General features: G+C 33.4%; 1 protein-coding gene across 1 annotated transcript in view; it reads right to left on the bottom strand.

The window, feature by feature from the left end:
• Positions 1-1624: 1624 nt before the first annotated feature.
• Positions 1625-18883, bottom strand: part of LOC308635052 (uncharacterized protein) — a gene marked incomplete at both ends in the record, with an annotated part of 47345 nt that continues 30086 nt past the window's right edge. Inside the window, 3 exons of the mRNA XM_081269316.1 lie at positions 1625-1649; positions 1932-2032; positions 6260-6341. Of these exons, the coding sequence (XP_081125442.1) occupies positions 1625-1649; positions 1932-2032; positions 6260-6341 (208 nt within the window). The remainder of the gene's footprint in view (positions 1650-1931; positions 2033-6259; positions 6342-18883) is intronic.

Raw genomic sequence — 18883 nt, forward strand, 5'->3', positions numbered from 1 at the left:
AAGCCCATATTCATAGATTGACCTCACGGACTAACTTATATTTTACCAAACCAGGAACATAGTCTGGTCCTTAACCAAAGAAAAAAAATTAAAACAGGAAGGAAAAGATAAAAAGAATATACCTTTAATGCCAACTACAACTACATAGGTATCACACTCATAAACATAAAAACCCCACCACATTAAAAAACTATGTCTCATAAGCTACAGGGGAAGGACTATATCCTTGCTCTATTTCATGCCAAAGTAAGTTCCATATGAATCTACAATGAAGTATAAAAAATGAAAACTTTAAAAGTTCTATAAGAACACATGTGGAACAATGCTTTAAAAACCTGGGTTGAAAAAAGTCTTTTATTTTTATTCTATTTTATTTTTCTGAGTTTCCCTCATAACAAATCTAATCATTTAATGTTGTTTAGAGTTCATTTTAAACATTCTGTAGAGAACATGATATAAATATTAAATTTAAAAAATCTCCATGGAATATATGCTATCATCCAATTTCATCCAATATTCATCTATAAAAATTAGAAGCTAGATTACATCATCTTTTAACAAACTTGCAAGTCAAATTGTCTTGTTCTTATTGTCACTGGACAGCATTTTATTATTTTTGTGTAGTTTTTCAGAAAAGTGCTAGAAATATTGACAATTATTGTAGCCATTAATGCATATATTATCTGTATAAATTTCAAAATATATAGTTGGAAAGATGAAAGATAGTTGGTTGGAAAAGTTATCTTTGGCAGTTGTAAAACAGTAAATGGATTCAATTTATATCAGACATTAGGATGATATACATTTGGTTTATCACTTATAATTTTATAGGTCATATTTCCCTGATTTCCTAAATTTCCAAAGGATAAAGAGGCAGGGAACACCTATAAAATCTGACCTATAAAATTGATTAATCGAAAGTCCTCCAAACATGTTTTAGAAATTCCACATTTTACTATATTTTCATCTAAATATTTTCCCTTTTAAATTGAATAGGTATTTGATTGAATTAACCAGTGTGTGCTGTCATGTAGGCCCAGATTGCATTTGAATGCTAGCAATAAAGAGCTTAAACATGCAACCACTTTCATTGACTGTTAGTAAGAACAGAAATGAAATCTGACCACAAATACCCGAACTTTGGCTTCACTGCCTCAAAGTTCTCTTCATGTGTGCTTGCTCATGAAAAAAGTCTTTTAATCAATGCCCAAAGTTCATAAGTTATATTAGAACTAATTTCTTTCACCAAACTCTTATTCTTCTAAAAATTTAGCTGATTTTTGGACATATGAATAAAGAAATATGTTTAACATAATATCAAAATAAAGCAAACTCAACTGGAAATGATCATCTGATGTCCACTGATGAAAACTGAATAAATAAATTATCTATACAACAGAATAGTAAATAGTTATAAAAATTATTACAAAATTGGGTTGGGGTTGTGTTTCAGGGGTAGAGTGCTTGCATGGCATGTGTGAGGCACTGGGTTTGACTCTAAGCACCGCATATAAATAAATCAAAAATAAAATAAAGGTCAACAGACAACTAAAAATCAGACTACAAAAGATTTAAATGTGGTGGTATAAGTGGATCTATTGGATAATGTTATAAACAAAACAAGCTAAAGGAATACTGTAATGGCTTCTCTGTCATGAAAAAAAAAAAGAGTCACAGAGAGGTTTTTGCTTTTATACACAGTAAGTATTTTTAGAGGGACACAAAAGAAATTTATATGCTTGTTTCTAGGAAGGAAGACAGATCTGGAAAGGAAGCAATCTTTCTTTCATTGTATATCCTTTTAAGTTTCTTAATTAGTTTTTAGATTATGCATAAAGTTCATCACAAAAAAGATCAAAAAGTAAAATTCAAAGAAAATGCATCAAAACAGAATAGCAAAAGTCCTATATACTTAATGAGAGTATACTCACCTTTCCCGACAAAATTTAAGTGAATGTAGTATGGCAGGCCTTTTTTGACGTAAATTCCATAAGTGTAAGGTATCATCAGCCAAGACACTCACAAGAGCTCCCTTAAAAAAAAGCATATTTTATACATAAATACATCTTATAAACATTAATGCAACCAAACATTTGCTAAAAAATATCTCATTCTTAAACTTCAAAACATTTGCTTCTAAGAAACATTTACCGCACCAAATTCTAAGCAGCAGATGTTGGAGTCCATCATGTGTATGGATGTCATTTAATGTTTGAACCTCAATAACTTCAAGTTTAACTTAATATCTTATGAAACAAAAGTGTAGTAGTAGTATATAGTAAGATACATGATTAAGACTTAGCTATTTAAAATTAGAGATTGGAATATAAAATTAGTTGGTGACTACAATAAACATTTTCTGGACTAACAGAGCAAAATATGATATAAAATGTCAAATGTTTTCTCTGATATAAAGAGGCTGATTCATAATGGGATAGGGAGAAGGGAACATGGGAGGAATAGATAAACTTAGGGTAGAGTTGCTGGAAAGGGAGGGAAGGGGCATGGGGTTATAAATGATGGTGGAATGTCATTATCATTATTATCCAAAGTACATGTATAAGGACACAAATTTTTGTGAATATACTTTGTATACAACCAAATATGAAAAATTGTGCTCTATATGTGTAATAAGAATTGTAATGCATTCTGCTGTCATATATAAATTAAAAAATTATGGGAAAAAAAGATAATTTCTTGTTTGTTGGGTTTTATTATTTAGGGTAACAACTGTTAAAGGGATTAAGGTTTGTGTAACTCTAGTTACAAACAACTGTCACTTTAGGTTATTATACTACAGTATGGATTCTAAATTTTTCTTAAAAGTTAAACTTGGTTAATATAAGTAGACTGGTGTAATTATGAAGCTACTACTGGTTTCTTTTATATTAGATGTATTCATGTCCCCCAAGAATATAAGTCTTTAAATAAAAGGTTTAGGAGAACACTTTACCATGCTGTTGTTCTACATCTAAAGTTGTCTGTAACACTGGTCTTTTGCAAACTTAAATTTTTATTTATGTCATTTGATGTTCTATAATTAGATAAAAATAATCTGTCATAAGTTGTAAAATTTTGTGTTACTCTTTACTTTGGGATGGGCACTTTAATACATTTTTGGAAGACAATAAGGAGAGACTGGTTTATTTAAAGGTTGAAAATATGGGATATGAAGAAATTTTGCCACTTTCCCACAAATGGGGTTAAAAGCTCTCTTAGCCTGTTTGATTCATGTTTCAGTTTAATGTGAAATTATGTTAACTGATTCATATAGGCCCAGGAAATGATACATGAAAATGTTGTCAAATAATATTTGAGGAAGAAATAAGGATCAGTTTCAGAAATAAAACACCTTACCTAAGATTTATCAAGAGGCCACCTCACTTGAGTTAAAAAGCTCTGCCTCTCACCTTATTCCATGTTAGGATAACCACTCAAGTTCATTTGAAGTAAATTAAAGAAATAGGCATTTTTTATAAGAATTACTGTGATTTTAAAATAAGGAGGAAATATAATATATAGCTAAGTAAAGGTCTGAAATTGCAAAAATATGTTTCTTGGTTCATAGCTATTATACAAACTAAAAATGTTTTTACTCTTGTTAAAAAAAACTGCTAGTCCTTATTTTCATGGTCATATTCAATTTATTTTATATTAATATCATTCCAATACTCATGTCTTCTTGTTTCTCTGATAGAAGCACCCACCTCCCAGATGACTTTACAACCTGTTCTTTACAAAACAAACTTTTACCATAGACCTTTCGACTGACCCAAAACATTCCTAAAAGGGAAACCCAAACTGCTTGCCCCATGTCACCCCCTGTCAGCCTGAAAGAGCCAGAGTTGTCATTGCCCATTTCCCCTTACAGCAGTAAGGGTTCCCTTACTCAAAGGGAAGAATAAGACCAAGATAAAAAACAAGTAGTAGATTATATTTAATTTTAAAAAAAAGGAAATGGGGTAGATAGAACTCCCCATCACCAATGCTTTGGCACAAAATATTTCAAGAGACCTCCAGGATCAACAGACTATTGATAATAAACTTGAAACTAAGGTGAATGCCTTAGAGGCTATTGTAGTAATCTTGGGTGATCAGATACAAAGTCTTAAGGTCAGACAACAATTATGATGCCATGTTGTTTATTAGTTTATTTGTGTAACTAACACCTGTTCCATACTATATCTCCCAATGGGATTGGGAAAAGATAAAGATACATCTATTGTGAATTTGGAATCATAACAATGTGAATTTATATCTTTTACAACTACACTGTTACATCCAAGTCATGCAAAAAAGTAAGATTCCTGTGTTATCTTCCACTAGTTTTACACAAAAAGCTGTTAGATGATTTGAATGGTTTCAATTATTAAAACATGCTAAAACATACTGCATGGTATCTCTTCGGACTTGTTTCCTTGCTCTTTATTCTGTGTTGTTTTCTCGTGGTCAGCTACAAGCTTGTCGGACAAGTTCTAGTTCCTGTACTTCAGAGTAGACATGCATAGATTACATTTAAAAAATTAAAAAGGGGGAGATGCAGAAAGTGGTGACTTATATCATGGTCTCTGACTGCCTTGTGGCTGTGGCTATGGCTGTGCTTGTGCTGGGAATTTTTGCACAAAGTTGCAGGATAAGATTGCCTAGTTGCTATAGTGATGCCCTGCCTGAGGAAGCTCTGTGCAAAGGCACAGAACCACATCAGTCTTAACTTTGAGCTCAGACACCTGTCATCAGTGAAAGAGAATTCTGAGCATAACAAGACAACCACAAGAGCCGCGACATTCAAGTCTGTCTGCTTTGCAGAAACATTCCCACAAATAACCTTTTGATGATAAAACCTATATAAAAAATCTGCTGTACTAGCTCTGGGTCTTTGTTCTTCTATCAGAGTTTGGTGTACCAACTGGTCCCAGGTTTCTCCTTGTAAGTGTGTATGTCTTTAAACCCCACATTGCCCCTCACCAGTTTCTAAGATTGGGCTATGTAAGTCAAGGAAAAGTTAGATACCTTTTATATTAATTTCAAAAGATTTGCAATCCCAATCCTTTATGTTATGAGAAATCTTAAAGTCTCCCCATTTAAAATAAGAGTTTTTCATCCAATTCGGAATGATTAAAATAGCTGTCAAAATAAGATATACATCAAACCATATCTCCCAGTCCTTTCCACCTTCTAAATTCTGAGGGGTAACTCTTTTATGTAGGTCCTACTGCTATAACATGACAATTGGAAAGCTATCTGACATACATAAAGTACACACTCTCCTTTTACTAGAAAGCATCGTCTTATCTATAACACTCAGACCCTAAAAAAATTACACAATTACAAATTATTAGTATGATAGTTTTACTTAATTTTTTGTCATCTTTAGAATTTTACTTCCATGAAAACATTTCTTAAATTCTGACATGAATATTCATCAAAATCCAGAGGTATCTTAAGGATTTGGGGGAAAAACAACGTTCACAAACTATCCTCAAATCTAAGGAGTTCATCAGAGCCCTTTCTGGAGAAATTTCTCATCTTTCCTTCTACGACCATCTTTCCTTGCCTGTTGCCACTTACAGTGAAGATCTATTCTCAGAGCTGCTCATGTTGTTCTAAAATCTGCAAGCACAGCGTTTCCTGAGCTAATAAAATGTTGTTTACTCTATCTCTTTCTATATAGTAAATTCAAAAAGAAGGGGATTATCAATTACTTCAACAAATAAGCAGCACAACTTGAAGCAATATCCACTTTAAAATGAAAATTGGCTTCTTCCTGGTAGTATTTCAAAGCAATTCATTAGGGCTGGGGATGCAGATCAAGAGAACACTGCCTAGCATGTGCGAGGCTCTGGGTTCAATCCCCAACACGGACGGACGGACGGACGGAAGGAAGGAAGGAAGGAAGGGAAACAAAAGGTCAAAGTAATCTATTAAAGGAATTCTGTTACTTATAACAGGATTCTTATTTTATTAATTTTTAATATAGACTTTGTTATACAACTTTAAATATCCCTGAAATAAAATTAAATGCAGCATCTAGTACCAAAAAAAATTTTAACCTTATTCCCTTCTGTTTGCAACTCTATTTTGAGAAATACATCATGCAACTCTCCACAATGATGACTAAAACTAAATTACAGTTATCTCCAACCCACAATATATTAATTTTTGTTCAAATATTTAAATGTGAATGCATACAAAAAAACTGAAAGACCAGATGTAGCCCAATTTCAAATATAAAAAGGAATGATTAAGATAATTCACTAACCTCATTAATCAGGAACTGGAGCTGAATTACAGCAGCTCCACTGTCATGTTGGCAATAACATTCTACTCCCGGACGACCAAAGCTATCATAAATTCCATTAAGGAGTTTTTGATATGTGTGGCCTTTTTTTCTTTAGAGAAATTGATAAGTTATAACAAACTAATAAGTATTTTGATAACCTGATATGTAATAATAGAGGGCACTTACTGAGGTGGAGATTTAGAGTTAGGTTTACTACACATTAATTAGTTTATGTCGATAATCAGAAGTCTCACCGATTATAGTTCTAAAAGAAATAAGAAAATAGATCCTTCTAGTAAAAAAATGAAGTATTAAATTCAGCAATATGGAAAAACACGAAATAGTTAAAATATTTTACTCTGGCCCAAAATCTTTTTTTTCCATTTAAAATTTTCATATAACAGAAAACATTTATATAACATTTTTATGTGCCACCCATTATTATAAACATGTTTCATTATATTAAATATTTTAATCCTCATAACCCATGGAAGAATATATTAATATTCCCTATGATAAGGAAACTGAAGTACAGAGAAATTACATAACTTGACCCAAGTCACACAACTACAAAGTAAAAGAGAAGGAATGTGAATATGCAACATGGTTCCAAGGTGTTCACTTTTTTTCCCCCCAGTGCTGGAGCTCAAACCTAGGGTCACTGTCATGTTAAGGACAAACTCTACCACTAAGATGTACCCCTAGCCCTACATTCATAATAGGTATGCTAATCAATAAAACGGAACAAAAAAGGCTATACACTCAATAGAATCCCCTGTGTGCAGTTAAATACATTTCACCTTCATAATCTTGATCATTTTAACATGTTAATACACTAATCCAATTTTCACTACTTAATAAATACTAATAGTAACCAAAGTAAAAATCTTTGGTGGGATTTAATAAAATTATAACTCTCTCTATAAATTCAAATCCAGGAATACAGACATTTTATTAATCTAGGGCTTAATAAAAAATTAAATTGTAGCATAGGTTCAATTTGTGCTTCTCCCATTTGATTTCTAGACATTTTCCTAGGTAATATTTATTTTCAGTAGGGTTTTTTTCTATTTTATACAATTAACTTCTATTTCATAACTTTACAGACTGATTTGAGTATGCTTAGCTTATACTCAAAACCTAGAATTACTGTTATTAGCAGTTTGACACACCAGTACAAATGCAACTACAGAAACCAGATTTCAAATTGCTAGTATTGGCACTATGCAAATCACATCAAAAGTCAATAGAAATGTCTACATGCCTGTTCACACATTTCTTTTCTCAGGTGACAAGACAGATCATTACAGTGAGACTAATTCTAATCTTTTCAGCTAAATTATTTTTGCATCAATGACTATATTTTAAAATTCTTTTTACATGAATCGAGTTAGTTAAATTTTTCTGAGCAGACCAGGAAAACTAATGTAAAAATTGTGAGCTACTATGGAGAATCATAAAAAATATATTCATCTTAATATTATCACAAAATATATATCACTTTACTAATCTTCTGATGTTAGCCCATGACCTTTCCTTTGAGTATGGATTCAGAGTTGTTTCTCTTGAATAAAACAGCTCTAACTACCCAGATTTAAGATTTCCAGTTTATCTGGAACCAGACTTGGTGTCCATTAGTGGATGAATAGATAAAAGAAAATGTGGAATATATACACAATGTTCTTTTTAGTCATAAAGGAAAATGAAAGTGTCATTTACAAGAAAATGGACGGAAATTGAGAGCTTTACAGAAAGGGAAATAAGCCAAACTAAGGTGTTCAAGTGCCATATGTTTCTTGCATATGTGGAAGCTAGAGAGGAAAAGGAAAAAAAAAAGTGGAGCAGGGATCTCAGGAAAACTGAAGGGAGATCAGTAGAGTAGAGGAAAGGAATCATGGAGTGGGAGAAGTGTAAGGAAAGGGAAAATACTCAGGGATGATATTGGCCGTATTATATGGTTATGTTGAATGCATGTACGTAACAATAAATCCCACCATTATGTAGAACTATAGTGCATCGATAAAAATATAGAAAAAATCATCCTGTATAAGTGGAAAAAATTATTTCTAGCTTAATTGTTTAAACACATCTTAAAAGATATTGGCTGTGAAATTCAAGTTCAACATTCATAAAAAATGTTATTCCTTCTCAATCATCTACAGTTATGATGGGAAATTTTAGCATGGAAAAACACAAACTATAGAGTACAGAGTTCTCAATCTTGTTATCATGTTAGAATTCTAGAACCACTGCAAACGTATTGCCAGAGAAGATGCCTGGGTGGGTAGGTCAGTTATTTAGTTAATTTGCTTATTTATTTATTTTAGGTGCCACAGGAACATCTGAGACACAGTGAGAATGGAAGATCTCTAATTTCAAGTCAGTTCATAGGCCAGTTCTGCCATTATCTGCTGTAATATGAGAATTATTGTAACTTTCAACGTTGTAATCTGTGAAGTAAAGATGAGATTTATTAATCTAATAGCAAACTAATTTGTTATTTATTAAAATAACAAATATTAAATAACAAGTTCTTTATATAACCTAAAACTAAATGTTATTTTACAGTGAAGGTGCCATTATAAGAAAATGTCAATTTTGAATATCAGATCACCAAACAGCATGCCACAGAAACAAACATTCACATCCTTTTACACCTATGGTGATTACTGCTTCTGGTACATGTGGTTCTTCCTAATACTAACAACACTGAGAGTTAAAATTCTTATTGGAAAATGGCCAAAAACTATAAAAAAGATCTGCTTGGTATATTATTCCCATATATCATGGATACATTCTTTATAATTAAATGAAAAAGCAAAAATTTTTACATTAAAATGAATGAAGATGAATCAAAAGAAGAGTACATATTGAGTAATGGTATAAATATATTTGTTAAATGGAGAAATATTATTCTGATATATACTTTTTATACATGTATGAATCAACTCTAAGGCAAAGCTAACAATAAATCTTATCTTAGTACACTGTCTCACCTTATAACTCTGAATTCCAATATAATTTTTTCAAAATGGTACCATCATCCTAAGATAACTTTGTGTCCTCAATTTTTCTACTGCTTGCCTATCCAGAGCTATGATATCTACCTAATCTTGTTAGTCATCTTTGTTTCTGGGAAGAACCAGTTAATTTATCTGACCCATGTCATATGGCAGATACTTCTTGTACAGTTACATTCATGGTCCTTGTCCAAAAAAGCACCATTGATAACAGTCACACTTATGAAGAGGAGATGCAGAAGCCAAAGTTAAAATATACTGGGAGCAGAGACTTTGAATGTTAAGGTTAGTTAACTGAGACACATAAACAATAGGGGAAAATAATTATAGAAGTAAAACGCACAATGAAACTAGAAATTAAGTAGGAACCATCAGGAAGAAGTATACAACATTGATGAGCAGAAACAAAAAGCTTGTTTACTTATAGAACTATACATCAATTTAAAAATAAATATGTATCCAATTGCCTAAATTGACTATTGTTGTTGCTGTTATGATGTTGGCTGGGTGACTGGTTAAGAAGGGAGTGATAAAGGAGGAACTAGGATATCCTTATATCCATCATCCATTATCATCATCATTGAGATTTATGAAACATTCGATAGGTGTCAATAACTATGGATGTATTACTTCACAATAGTAATTCTGTGACAAGTTGTTTTTAATAAATGAGAAGAGTCAGGTACAATAAGTAAACTGTCCAAGGTAATTTGTATGTTAGTTAAGAAAACTGACCCCAGATAATCTAATTTCAGAACCTACTGTGTAAATCACCAAGCTTTATCATACAAAAAAAAAAGTATGTTAAGAGCTGAATTTCACATGTAAATTTGTCACTTCCTACCTTACCTTACCGTAAGTCACCTTAAAATTGGGAGAATGAACATAGAAGAGATTTATTATCCATATTTTACATATGAGTAGCTAAAAAACTCAGATTGTTCTAATACTATAAAATTGGACCAAATGTAACTTTTAGTAACAAGTAAACATGATAAACCAAGTAAGTGGTTATCCTTAGGTAGCTGGGGTCATGCCCTTAAAGGGACAGTGGGACCTTTGTCTCTCAGTCTTTCTTTGCTTTCTGGCTTATGAGAGGTCTGATCAGTCACATACTCCCTGCTATTGCCATCCAGCAGAGAGGCCCATGGAAATGTGGCCATCTGAACTTGGACTGGAAAATTTAGAATCATGAGCTAAATAAACTTTTTCTAAGGTAAATGGCTTACGTATTTCATTACTGTACTGTGAAGCTCATAGGAATGGTACACAATATTCCAATCAAAAAATACAATACACTCATTTTTCATATTAGCTCAGGGTCTAATATTAAATATTAATTTTAATAACAAATCAATGTGTCCCATTAGGGTAAGTAAAATGAAATTCTATATTTCAATTTAGAAACTACCATATTTTTTATAATATTTTTTTAGTTGTAGGTGGACACAATACCTTTATTTTATTTATGTGGTACTGAGGATCGAACCCAGGGCCTCAAACATGGGAGACGAATGCTCTACCGGTGAGCCACAGCACCAGCCCCAAACTACCTTCTTGCATACGTTTAATGTCTAAATATTTAGAGACTAGAGCCATGTGAGAGCAATAAAGCAGCAAACAAACAAATGGAGTCTTGGGTTTAGTTCAGTGGTGGAATACATACTTAGTATTTATGAAGTCCTGGATTCAATTCTCTGCATAAAAAAAGTTTAGTATATCAAACATCATCTTACTAAAGATAATACAATATGTTAGAGAGAGAGAGATGGTGGGGGAGAGAAAAAAGCTTGCAGGATTAATGAAATATACTATGTTAGTAGAATAAAGGACAAAAATCACATTGTCATTTCAATGGGCATAAAAATTTATAGACAAAAATCAATCCTTTTTCATGATAAACCACTCAATAGAACCAGGAATAGAAGAAAACTTCTTCAATGTAACAAAGGACATCTATGAAAAAGTCACAGCTAAGCTAACATCATACTTAATGGTGAAAGACTGAATAGCTTATCCACTAAGATCCAGCCTATAGGCTAGTGAGCTTCTAGGACAATCTCAAGTAATAGGAACATGGTAATAAGCTCTCTTTATAGCCCAAAAGCCTAGGAAAGACTCAATAAATATTTATGAATGAATGATCTTTTCTAAACACATGCTTCTATCTAGTCACCGCTTCTTAGGTCTAATATTAGCTCACTTTTCAGAAAAACAGTATGGGATAGTGGAAAGATGTTACAGTCTTGCCTTTACCAGCAGATTAATCTAAATTGTTTCTAGGGCCCATTATATCTCCATGAAATATACATTTCTAAAATTCCATGAAACTATTTTTCCAGCCCATTCATTTTACCTTCCAATCATTTGTTGGATTGCTATTACAGTCATAGCACTAGTTCCTCTTATTGCTCATCCTAGCTTCCGGGGTTTATACTGTACTGTCAGCAAGGTAGAATCAAAGAGTACTAAAAGGAAGCAGGCAAAGGTACCAGGCAGTGTTCTGAAAGTATAGCTCAAGGGGAAATTTTCACTGCTGTCACTACCACTATGTGTTATGAAAATGGATGACATACATATTTTGACAACCTCTACTTTTCCGCAGAATGTAATAATATCAAGAGTGGTATAGTATATACTTAGTAAATTATTAAGATTTATAAAGATTTAAAGATATTCAAGAGTATCTTTTCATCAGTTCCAGTCAACTAAAAAAGAGGAAATGAAAGCAATGGCATTATCCTAATCTCTACTGAAGTGACATATTCAATTTTTTTCAACCTAGGAAGAGAAGATTCTAGTATATTAAAATAAAAACCAACCAGAGAACTTCTATGCAGTTTCTGAAAATACACATTTTTACCCTGTAAAGTCTGAAGCATAAGGATGACTATATTTTCCATGAACTCTCAAGTGAGTAATAAATTATTCTACAGTATTATTCTGTGAGGGTAACTTAGAAAACATATTCTGTTTCGAAACCAAGGATTTTTAAGGGCAAATTGTTCCCTCCTGTTACAACAGAGGACAAACCCAAGAGCACAATTTTAAACCATCAGAAACAACAGTTACCTGTGTTACTGTTCCTTTCAGTACATTCTTACACTTTTAGCAAATACGATGCTTTATGCCTGTTTAAATATTCTGGTAAACCTTCAAGGTGTTGCTACTCTGAACTCCCTTACTACTGTGTAAATAAAAGGTCAGTGAAAAAAATATATATATGTGTGTATATGTGTGTGTGTGTGTACACATATACAGATGGGGAGAGAGAGAGAGAGAGAGAGAGAGAGAGAGAGAGAGAGAGAGAGAGAGAGATTACTTTTAATGGCATAAATCTTAAAGAAATTTAGCCATGGGATTATTTTTAAATTAGAAAGTTAAAATAGAAATATCACTGTAATATAATCAAAGAATACTATAAAATCATTTGTTAAGTGAAAAGAGGATGATGTGCTTTAGAACATGACTAATGTTCTCACTTATTTTGTGTGGACATAAATCACTTAGCATCTGAAAGTTTGATTTCATCTGTAATTCCACAGTTATGAGAAATAAATAAAATTGACAAAAGGGTAATAGATCATATATTATCTTATTAAAATAATATAACCAGTTAAAAAATAAAACAATAAGCAACAGGTAGCTAGAAAAAAATGAAAAGACATAAAGTGATTTGTAAAAACTAAATAATATGTATGTGATATAGTTTTCTCAACTGGTAACATCTGCCTTCTTCATCTAATCAATATTATGATCAACTACAAATTTAAGACTAGACTTTTCTATTTCTATGAGGAATGCCATTGGGATTTTGATCGGAACTGCATTAAATCTGTACAGTGCTTTCGGTAGTATTGTCATTTTGACAATATTAATTCTGCCTATCCAAGAGCAAGGTAGATCTTTCCATCTTCTAAGGTCGTCTGTGTTTCTTTCTTTAGGGGTCTGTAGTTTTCATTGTATAGATCTTTCACCTCTTTTGTTAAGTTGATTCCCAAGGTTTTTTTTTTTTTCCTTTTTCTTTTTTTTTTTTTGAGGCTATTGTAAATGGGCTAGTTTTCCTCCATTCAGTTTCTGAGGATTTGTCACTGATATACAAAAATGCCTTTGATTTATGGGTGTTGATTTTATATCCTGATACTTTGCTGAATTCATTTACTAGTTCTAGAAGTTTGCTGGTGGAATTTTTTGGGTCTTCTAGGTATAGAATCATATCATCAGCAAATAGTGCTAATTTGGGTTCTTCTTTTCCTATACATATCCCTTTGATTTCTTTCATCTATCTAATTGCTCTAGAAATAGAAAAAGCAGTCATGAAATTCATCTGGAAAAATAACAGAATAGCTAAAGCAATCCTTCGCAGGAAGAGTAAAGCAGGTGGCATCACTATACCAGCACTTAACTATACTACAGGGCAACAGTAACAAAAGCATCATGGTATTGGCACCAAAACAGACTGGTAGACCAATGGAACAGTATAGAGGACATAGAGACTAACCCACAAAACTACAATTATCTTATATTAGACAAAGGGGCCAAGAACATGCACTGGAGAAAAGATATCCTCTTCAACAAATGGTGCTGGGAAAACTGGAAATCCATATGCAACAAATAGGAATTAAACCCCTATCTCCCACCATGTACAAACTCAACTCAAAATGGATCAAGAACCTAGGAATAAAACCAGAGACACTGTGTCTAAGAGAAGAAAAAGTAGGCCCTAATCTCCATCATGTGGGATTAGACCCCAACTTCTTTAATAAGACTTCTGTGGTGCATGAATTAAAATCAAGAATCAATAAATGAGATAGATTCAAACTAAAAAGCTTCTTCTCAGCAAAAGAAATAATCTGTGAGGTGAATAAAGAGCCTACATCTTGGGAGCAAATTTTTACCCCTCCCACATCAGATAGAGCACTAATCTCTAGGGGATATAAAGAACCAAAAAGCTAAACACCAAAAAAACAACAAATAACCCAATCAATAAAGAGACACTTCTCAGAAGATGATGTACAATCAATCAAGAAATACATAAAAAAATGTTCAACATCACTAGCAATTAGAGAAATACAAATCAAAACCACACTAACATTTCATCTCACTCCAGTCAGATTGGCAGCTATTATGAATACAAACAACAGTAAGTGTTGGCGAGGATGTGGGTGGAAAGGTATACTCATACACTGCTGGTGGAATGCACAGTGGTGCAGTCAATATGGAAAGCAGTATGGAGATTTCTTGGAAAATTGTGAATGGAACCACCATTTGACCCAGCTGTCCCTCTCCTCAGCCTATACCCAAAGGACTTAAAAACAGTATACTACAGGGACATGGACACATCAATGTTTATAGCAGCTCAACTCACAATAGCTAAACTATGGAACCAACCTAGATGCCCTTCAATAGATGAATGGATAAAAAAAATGTGTCATATATACACAATGGAATATTACTCAGCAATAAAAGAGAATAAAATCATGGCATCTGCAGGTAAATGGATGGAGTTGGGAAGATAATGCTAAGTGAAGTTTGCCAATCCCCTCACCCCTCAAAAAAAATGCCCAATGTTTTCTCTTATATAAGGGAGCTGATTCATAGTGGGGTAGGGAGGGTGAGCATGGGAGGAATAGAAGAACTCTAGATAGGCCAGAGGGCTGGGAGGGGAAGAGAGGGGGCAGGAAGTTAGAAATGATGGTGGAATGTGATGGTCATCATTATCCAAGTACATGTATGAAGACACAAATTGGTGTGAATATACTTTGTATACAACCATAGATATGAAAAACTGTGCTCTGTATGTGCTATATGAATTGTAAAGCATTCTGCTGCCATATATCAATTTTTGAAAATTAATAAAAAATAAAAAAATAAAGACTAGACTTTTCAACCTCATAATAAGACTACATGGTCATTTGCTCCTGGTTCTCAGGCCAGTGATAAATTGCTAGGAAGGGAAAACACCAAAACACAATCCTGGAACTCTGTTTCTTTACAAATATTCCACACACCACAGTTTCACAATTCTATCTCCAAAGGCAGTACAGAATCAAAGCAAATCATCGGCATATTTCCTCACCACAGGTTTCAAGATGATGTAACTGCTTTCAAATAACATCCTTTCTATACACACAATAATGAATGTGTGTATATCTACCAATTGCCTCACTAGGAATAATACTACCCAAACTAAAACACTTAAACCAGCATTACTCAGCTCTGGTTCTATATTACAAGTATTTATAGAGATTTAAAAACAAAAAATTGCAAATGTCATACCCCATGCAGAACCACTGAATCAGAATCTCTACAGAAGAAATCCAACTACATGTTTGGCAGTGTTTCTAAGTTTTGTATTGTTTTTCCTTTCAGCTCCACAAATGATTATAATGTATGAGACACCCCATTCTTTAATACACTAATACACATATACATACACACACACACACACACACACACCTGTGAGATGCATAAAATTTCTGATTTTCTTTCTTCAAAGAAAATAATCATGAATTTCCTTAATACCCCAAAACTCTTAATTCTCAAATTTCTAATAGATTCCCACTAACTGCCATAACAGAAACATGCTCAAAACAACAGTTTAGTAAGTGTTTGCCAAAGTGAAGATCATTTCGTTTTCTATATTGAAATACTTGCCACACAAAGCCTTTGTGAAATAACATTTAGATATCATACCCCTATTGTATACTTTCATCTACTTGAAAAACATCAGTTTTAAAACCTCTTCTTGAGGTGGGTATGTCAGTCAACTTTTCATCCTGTAACCATAAAACCTAACCACGGCAACTTAAAGTCAGAAAAGTTTATTTGGGGCTCATGGCTTCGCTCAGAGTTTTATTCCACAGTCAGCCAACTCCATTGCTATGGGACTGAGATGAGGTAAAATATAATGGTGGAAGGGCATGATAGAAGAAAGCTGCTTAGTTCATGTCAGTCAGGAAACAAACAGAGGAAGTACCTACGGACAGATATAGTTGAAGGCCACACATCCGGTGGCCTACTTTCTCCTGTCATGCTGCACCTACCTACAGTTACCACCCAGTAGTCCATTCAAATTACTAATCCATCAAATGGATTAATCCACTGATGAGGTTACAGTTCTACTAACTCAAAACTTTTCACCTCTGAACACTGCTACATTGCCTAACGCATGAGCTCTTTGGGGTACATTTTTAGTTCTAAACCATAATATCAAGAGTGGTGGCACAGGCCTGTTATTCTAGCTACCAGAGAGGACAAGGCAGGAGAATCACCAGTTTGAGGCCAACCTAGGCAATTAATAAGACTATCTCAAAACTTTAAAAAGAAAAATTTTTTTTTTAATGGCCAAGGATGTTTCTCACTGTGGAGTGCCACTGGGTTCAATCTCTAGTACCACAAAAGAGAAGAAAAAGAAAAAAAAACATTATTTGCATATTATGTATTTTTTCACCAATAAAAATTAACATAGACTTCTAGCAGGTAAGGAGCTTAGAAGCCATTACTGTCCTAAGAAGAAGTAAAAAGCTGAACAAACTGTACAATCAACAACTCTTCTTAGAGCTATATGCAAAATGAGGTCACAAAACAAACCATTGCATCACAGTTGGAAGAAGCAACAGGTTAACAGAGAATCGCAATTTACGGAAGCAGAAACCCAGAAGCAGAAAGTTTTGTGGAAACCAGTGCCAGGGTAAGGAAAGTAGCACTGTAATTGATGAATTGCTAGAGGCTCAGAGCAGACATGGCTGAAAAATCACAACTCCAGAAGGACCCAGTCCATACACTGTTTTTAAAAAATATTTATTCAGTTGTAGATGAACGAACACATAGTATCTTTATTTATTTTTATGTGGTGCTGAGGATTGAACCCAGTGCCTCACACATGCAAGGCAAGCACTTTACCACTGAGCTACAGCCTCAGCTCTCCCAGTCCAGACAATTTTATGAGTTTTACCTCCAGGAGATAAAGCAAGTTATCATAGTGAATATCGGGAGAAAAATCCTCTCCTGCTTTTAGCATAGGAGACGAGAAAAATGAATAGAATAACATAGAATAGGTCTGCATTAGAAGACATAATTTTATCAAGTCTCCCTCTGGGGTTTTACCTAAGCCTAACAAACCTGCAGGAAGAAAAATACCCAATTCCAGTTGGCCCAAGTCTTTGAGGTGGAAGGAAGGAATGCAACTCCAGCCCCCTCAAATGTCATTCTATCTAATCCATTTAAAGTGGGATAAAGAGGAGGGTCTGAGAAACACTTGTGAAGACTTCTTTATAGAAAAACACAGTCAAGACACAGAAAGAATAGATGGGCAATATAAGCACAGACAAAAATTCTAAGAAAGAATCAAAAAGAGAAGTGGAGTTTCATTATTAACTAAGAGACATGTCTCTAGATGGTGGAGTGGAACTAAGCAGCAAATATTTACTTTTCCACAGTCCAGAATCAAAGAAGTGAGAGAACAGTTGATCAAAGATTTTAAAAGTCATTTTAAAATTCCTGCTTAAAATGCCAGATGGATAATATCTTAATACCTAATTTCTCAATCTATTCTAGAACACTATTCTCCTCTTCTACTTTGATTAGTGAACTGTGGAGAACATTTTCACTAAGGTTTTATTAGCTTGTGGCTTTGTTCTGAAATGGTCCTAGTTACTGGTTATTATGACTCTTTTCAAACTGGTGCTCTAAACTGGACACAGCAGCAGGATTATGTTGAGTGAGAGTACTGGCACTTTGATATATGTTCAGCCTGGAACACTTGGTAAAAAGAAAGCAGCTCACTGAAAAGTCCCTTGTATAACAGTAGAAGAGATAATCAATCATATCAGCCATTGTGACAAAATCAGAGAACTTCATCATGAGAAAAAAGGGAATAAGATATCCCCAAAGTTCTAACAGCTGACCCCATAGACACCAATGTAACAGAAATACCTGATAAAGAATTCAGAAAGTTGATGGGTAAAAATCACTAATGAACTAAAAGAAGATCTAAGGAATGAACAAAGGGAGAAAATGAAGAATATGATAGAGTATTTCAATAAAGAGAGAGATTCTAAAAAAGAACCAAACAGAAATCCTGAAAATAAAGACTCAATAAATAAAGAAAAATTCAGTTGAAAATCTCACCAACAGATTTGATCACATGGAAGACAGAATTTTAGGCACTGAAGACAAGGTATATGAATCTGAAAACTCAGTCAACAAAAAGAAAAGAAACTAAATTATCATGATAAGAATATACAAGAAATCTGGGACAATATTAAGCATCAAGCACAAGAATCATTGGCATTGAAGAGAGATCCAAGACACAAGCTAAGGACATGGATAATCATTTCAGTGAAATAATTTCAAAAACATTTTCAAACCCTTGTGAATGATTACAGACATCTAGATACAGGAGGCATTCAGAACCCCAAATATGAAAGATCAAACAAGAACTTCTCCATGACATATTATAATTAAAATGCCTAATATACAGAACATGAATGGAATTTGAAAAGCTTCAGGAGAAAAACATCAGGTCACATTTACAGGCATGACAATCAGAATAACTTATGATTTCTGAGTGAAGACTCTA

This window comes from Spermophilus citellus (genome assembly GCF_964194105.1).
Source record: "Spermophilus citellus genome assembly, chromosome: 16".
NCBI lineage: Eukaryota > Metazoa > Chordata > Mammalia > Rodentia > Sciuridae > Spermophilus > Spermophilus citellus.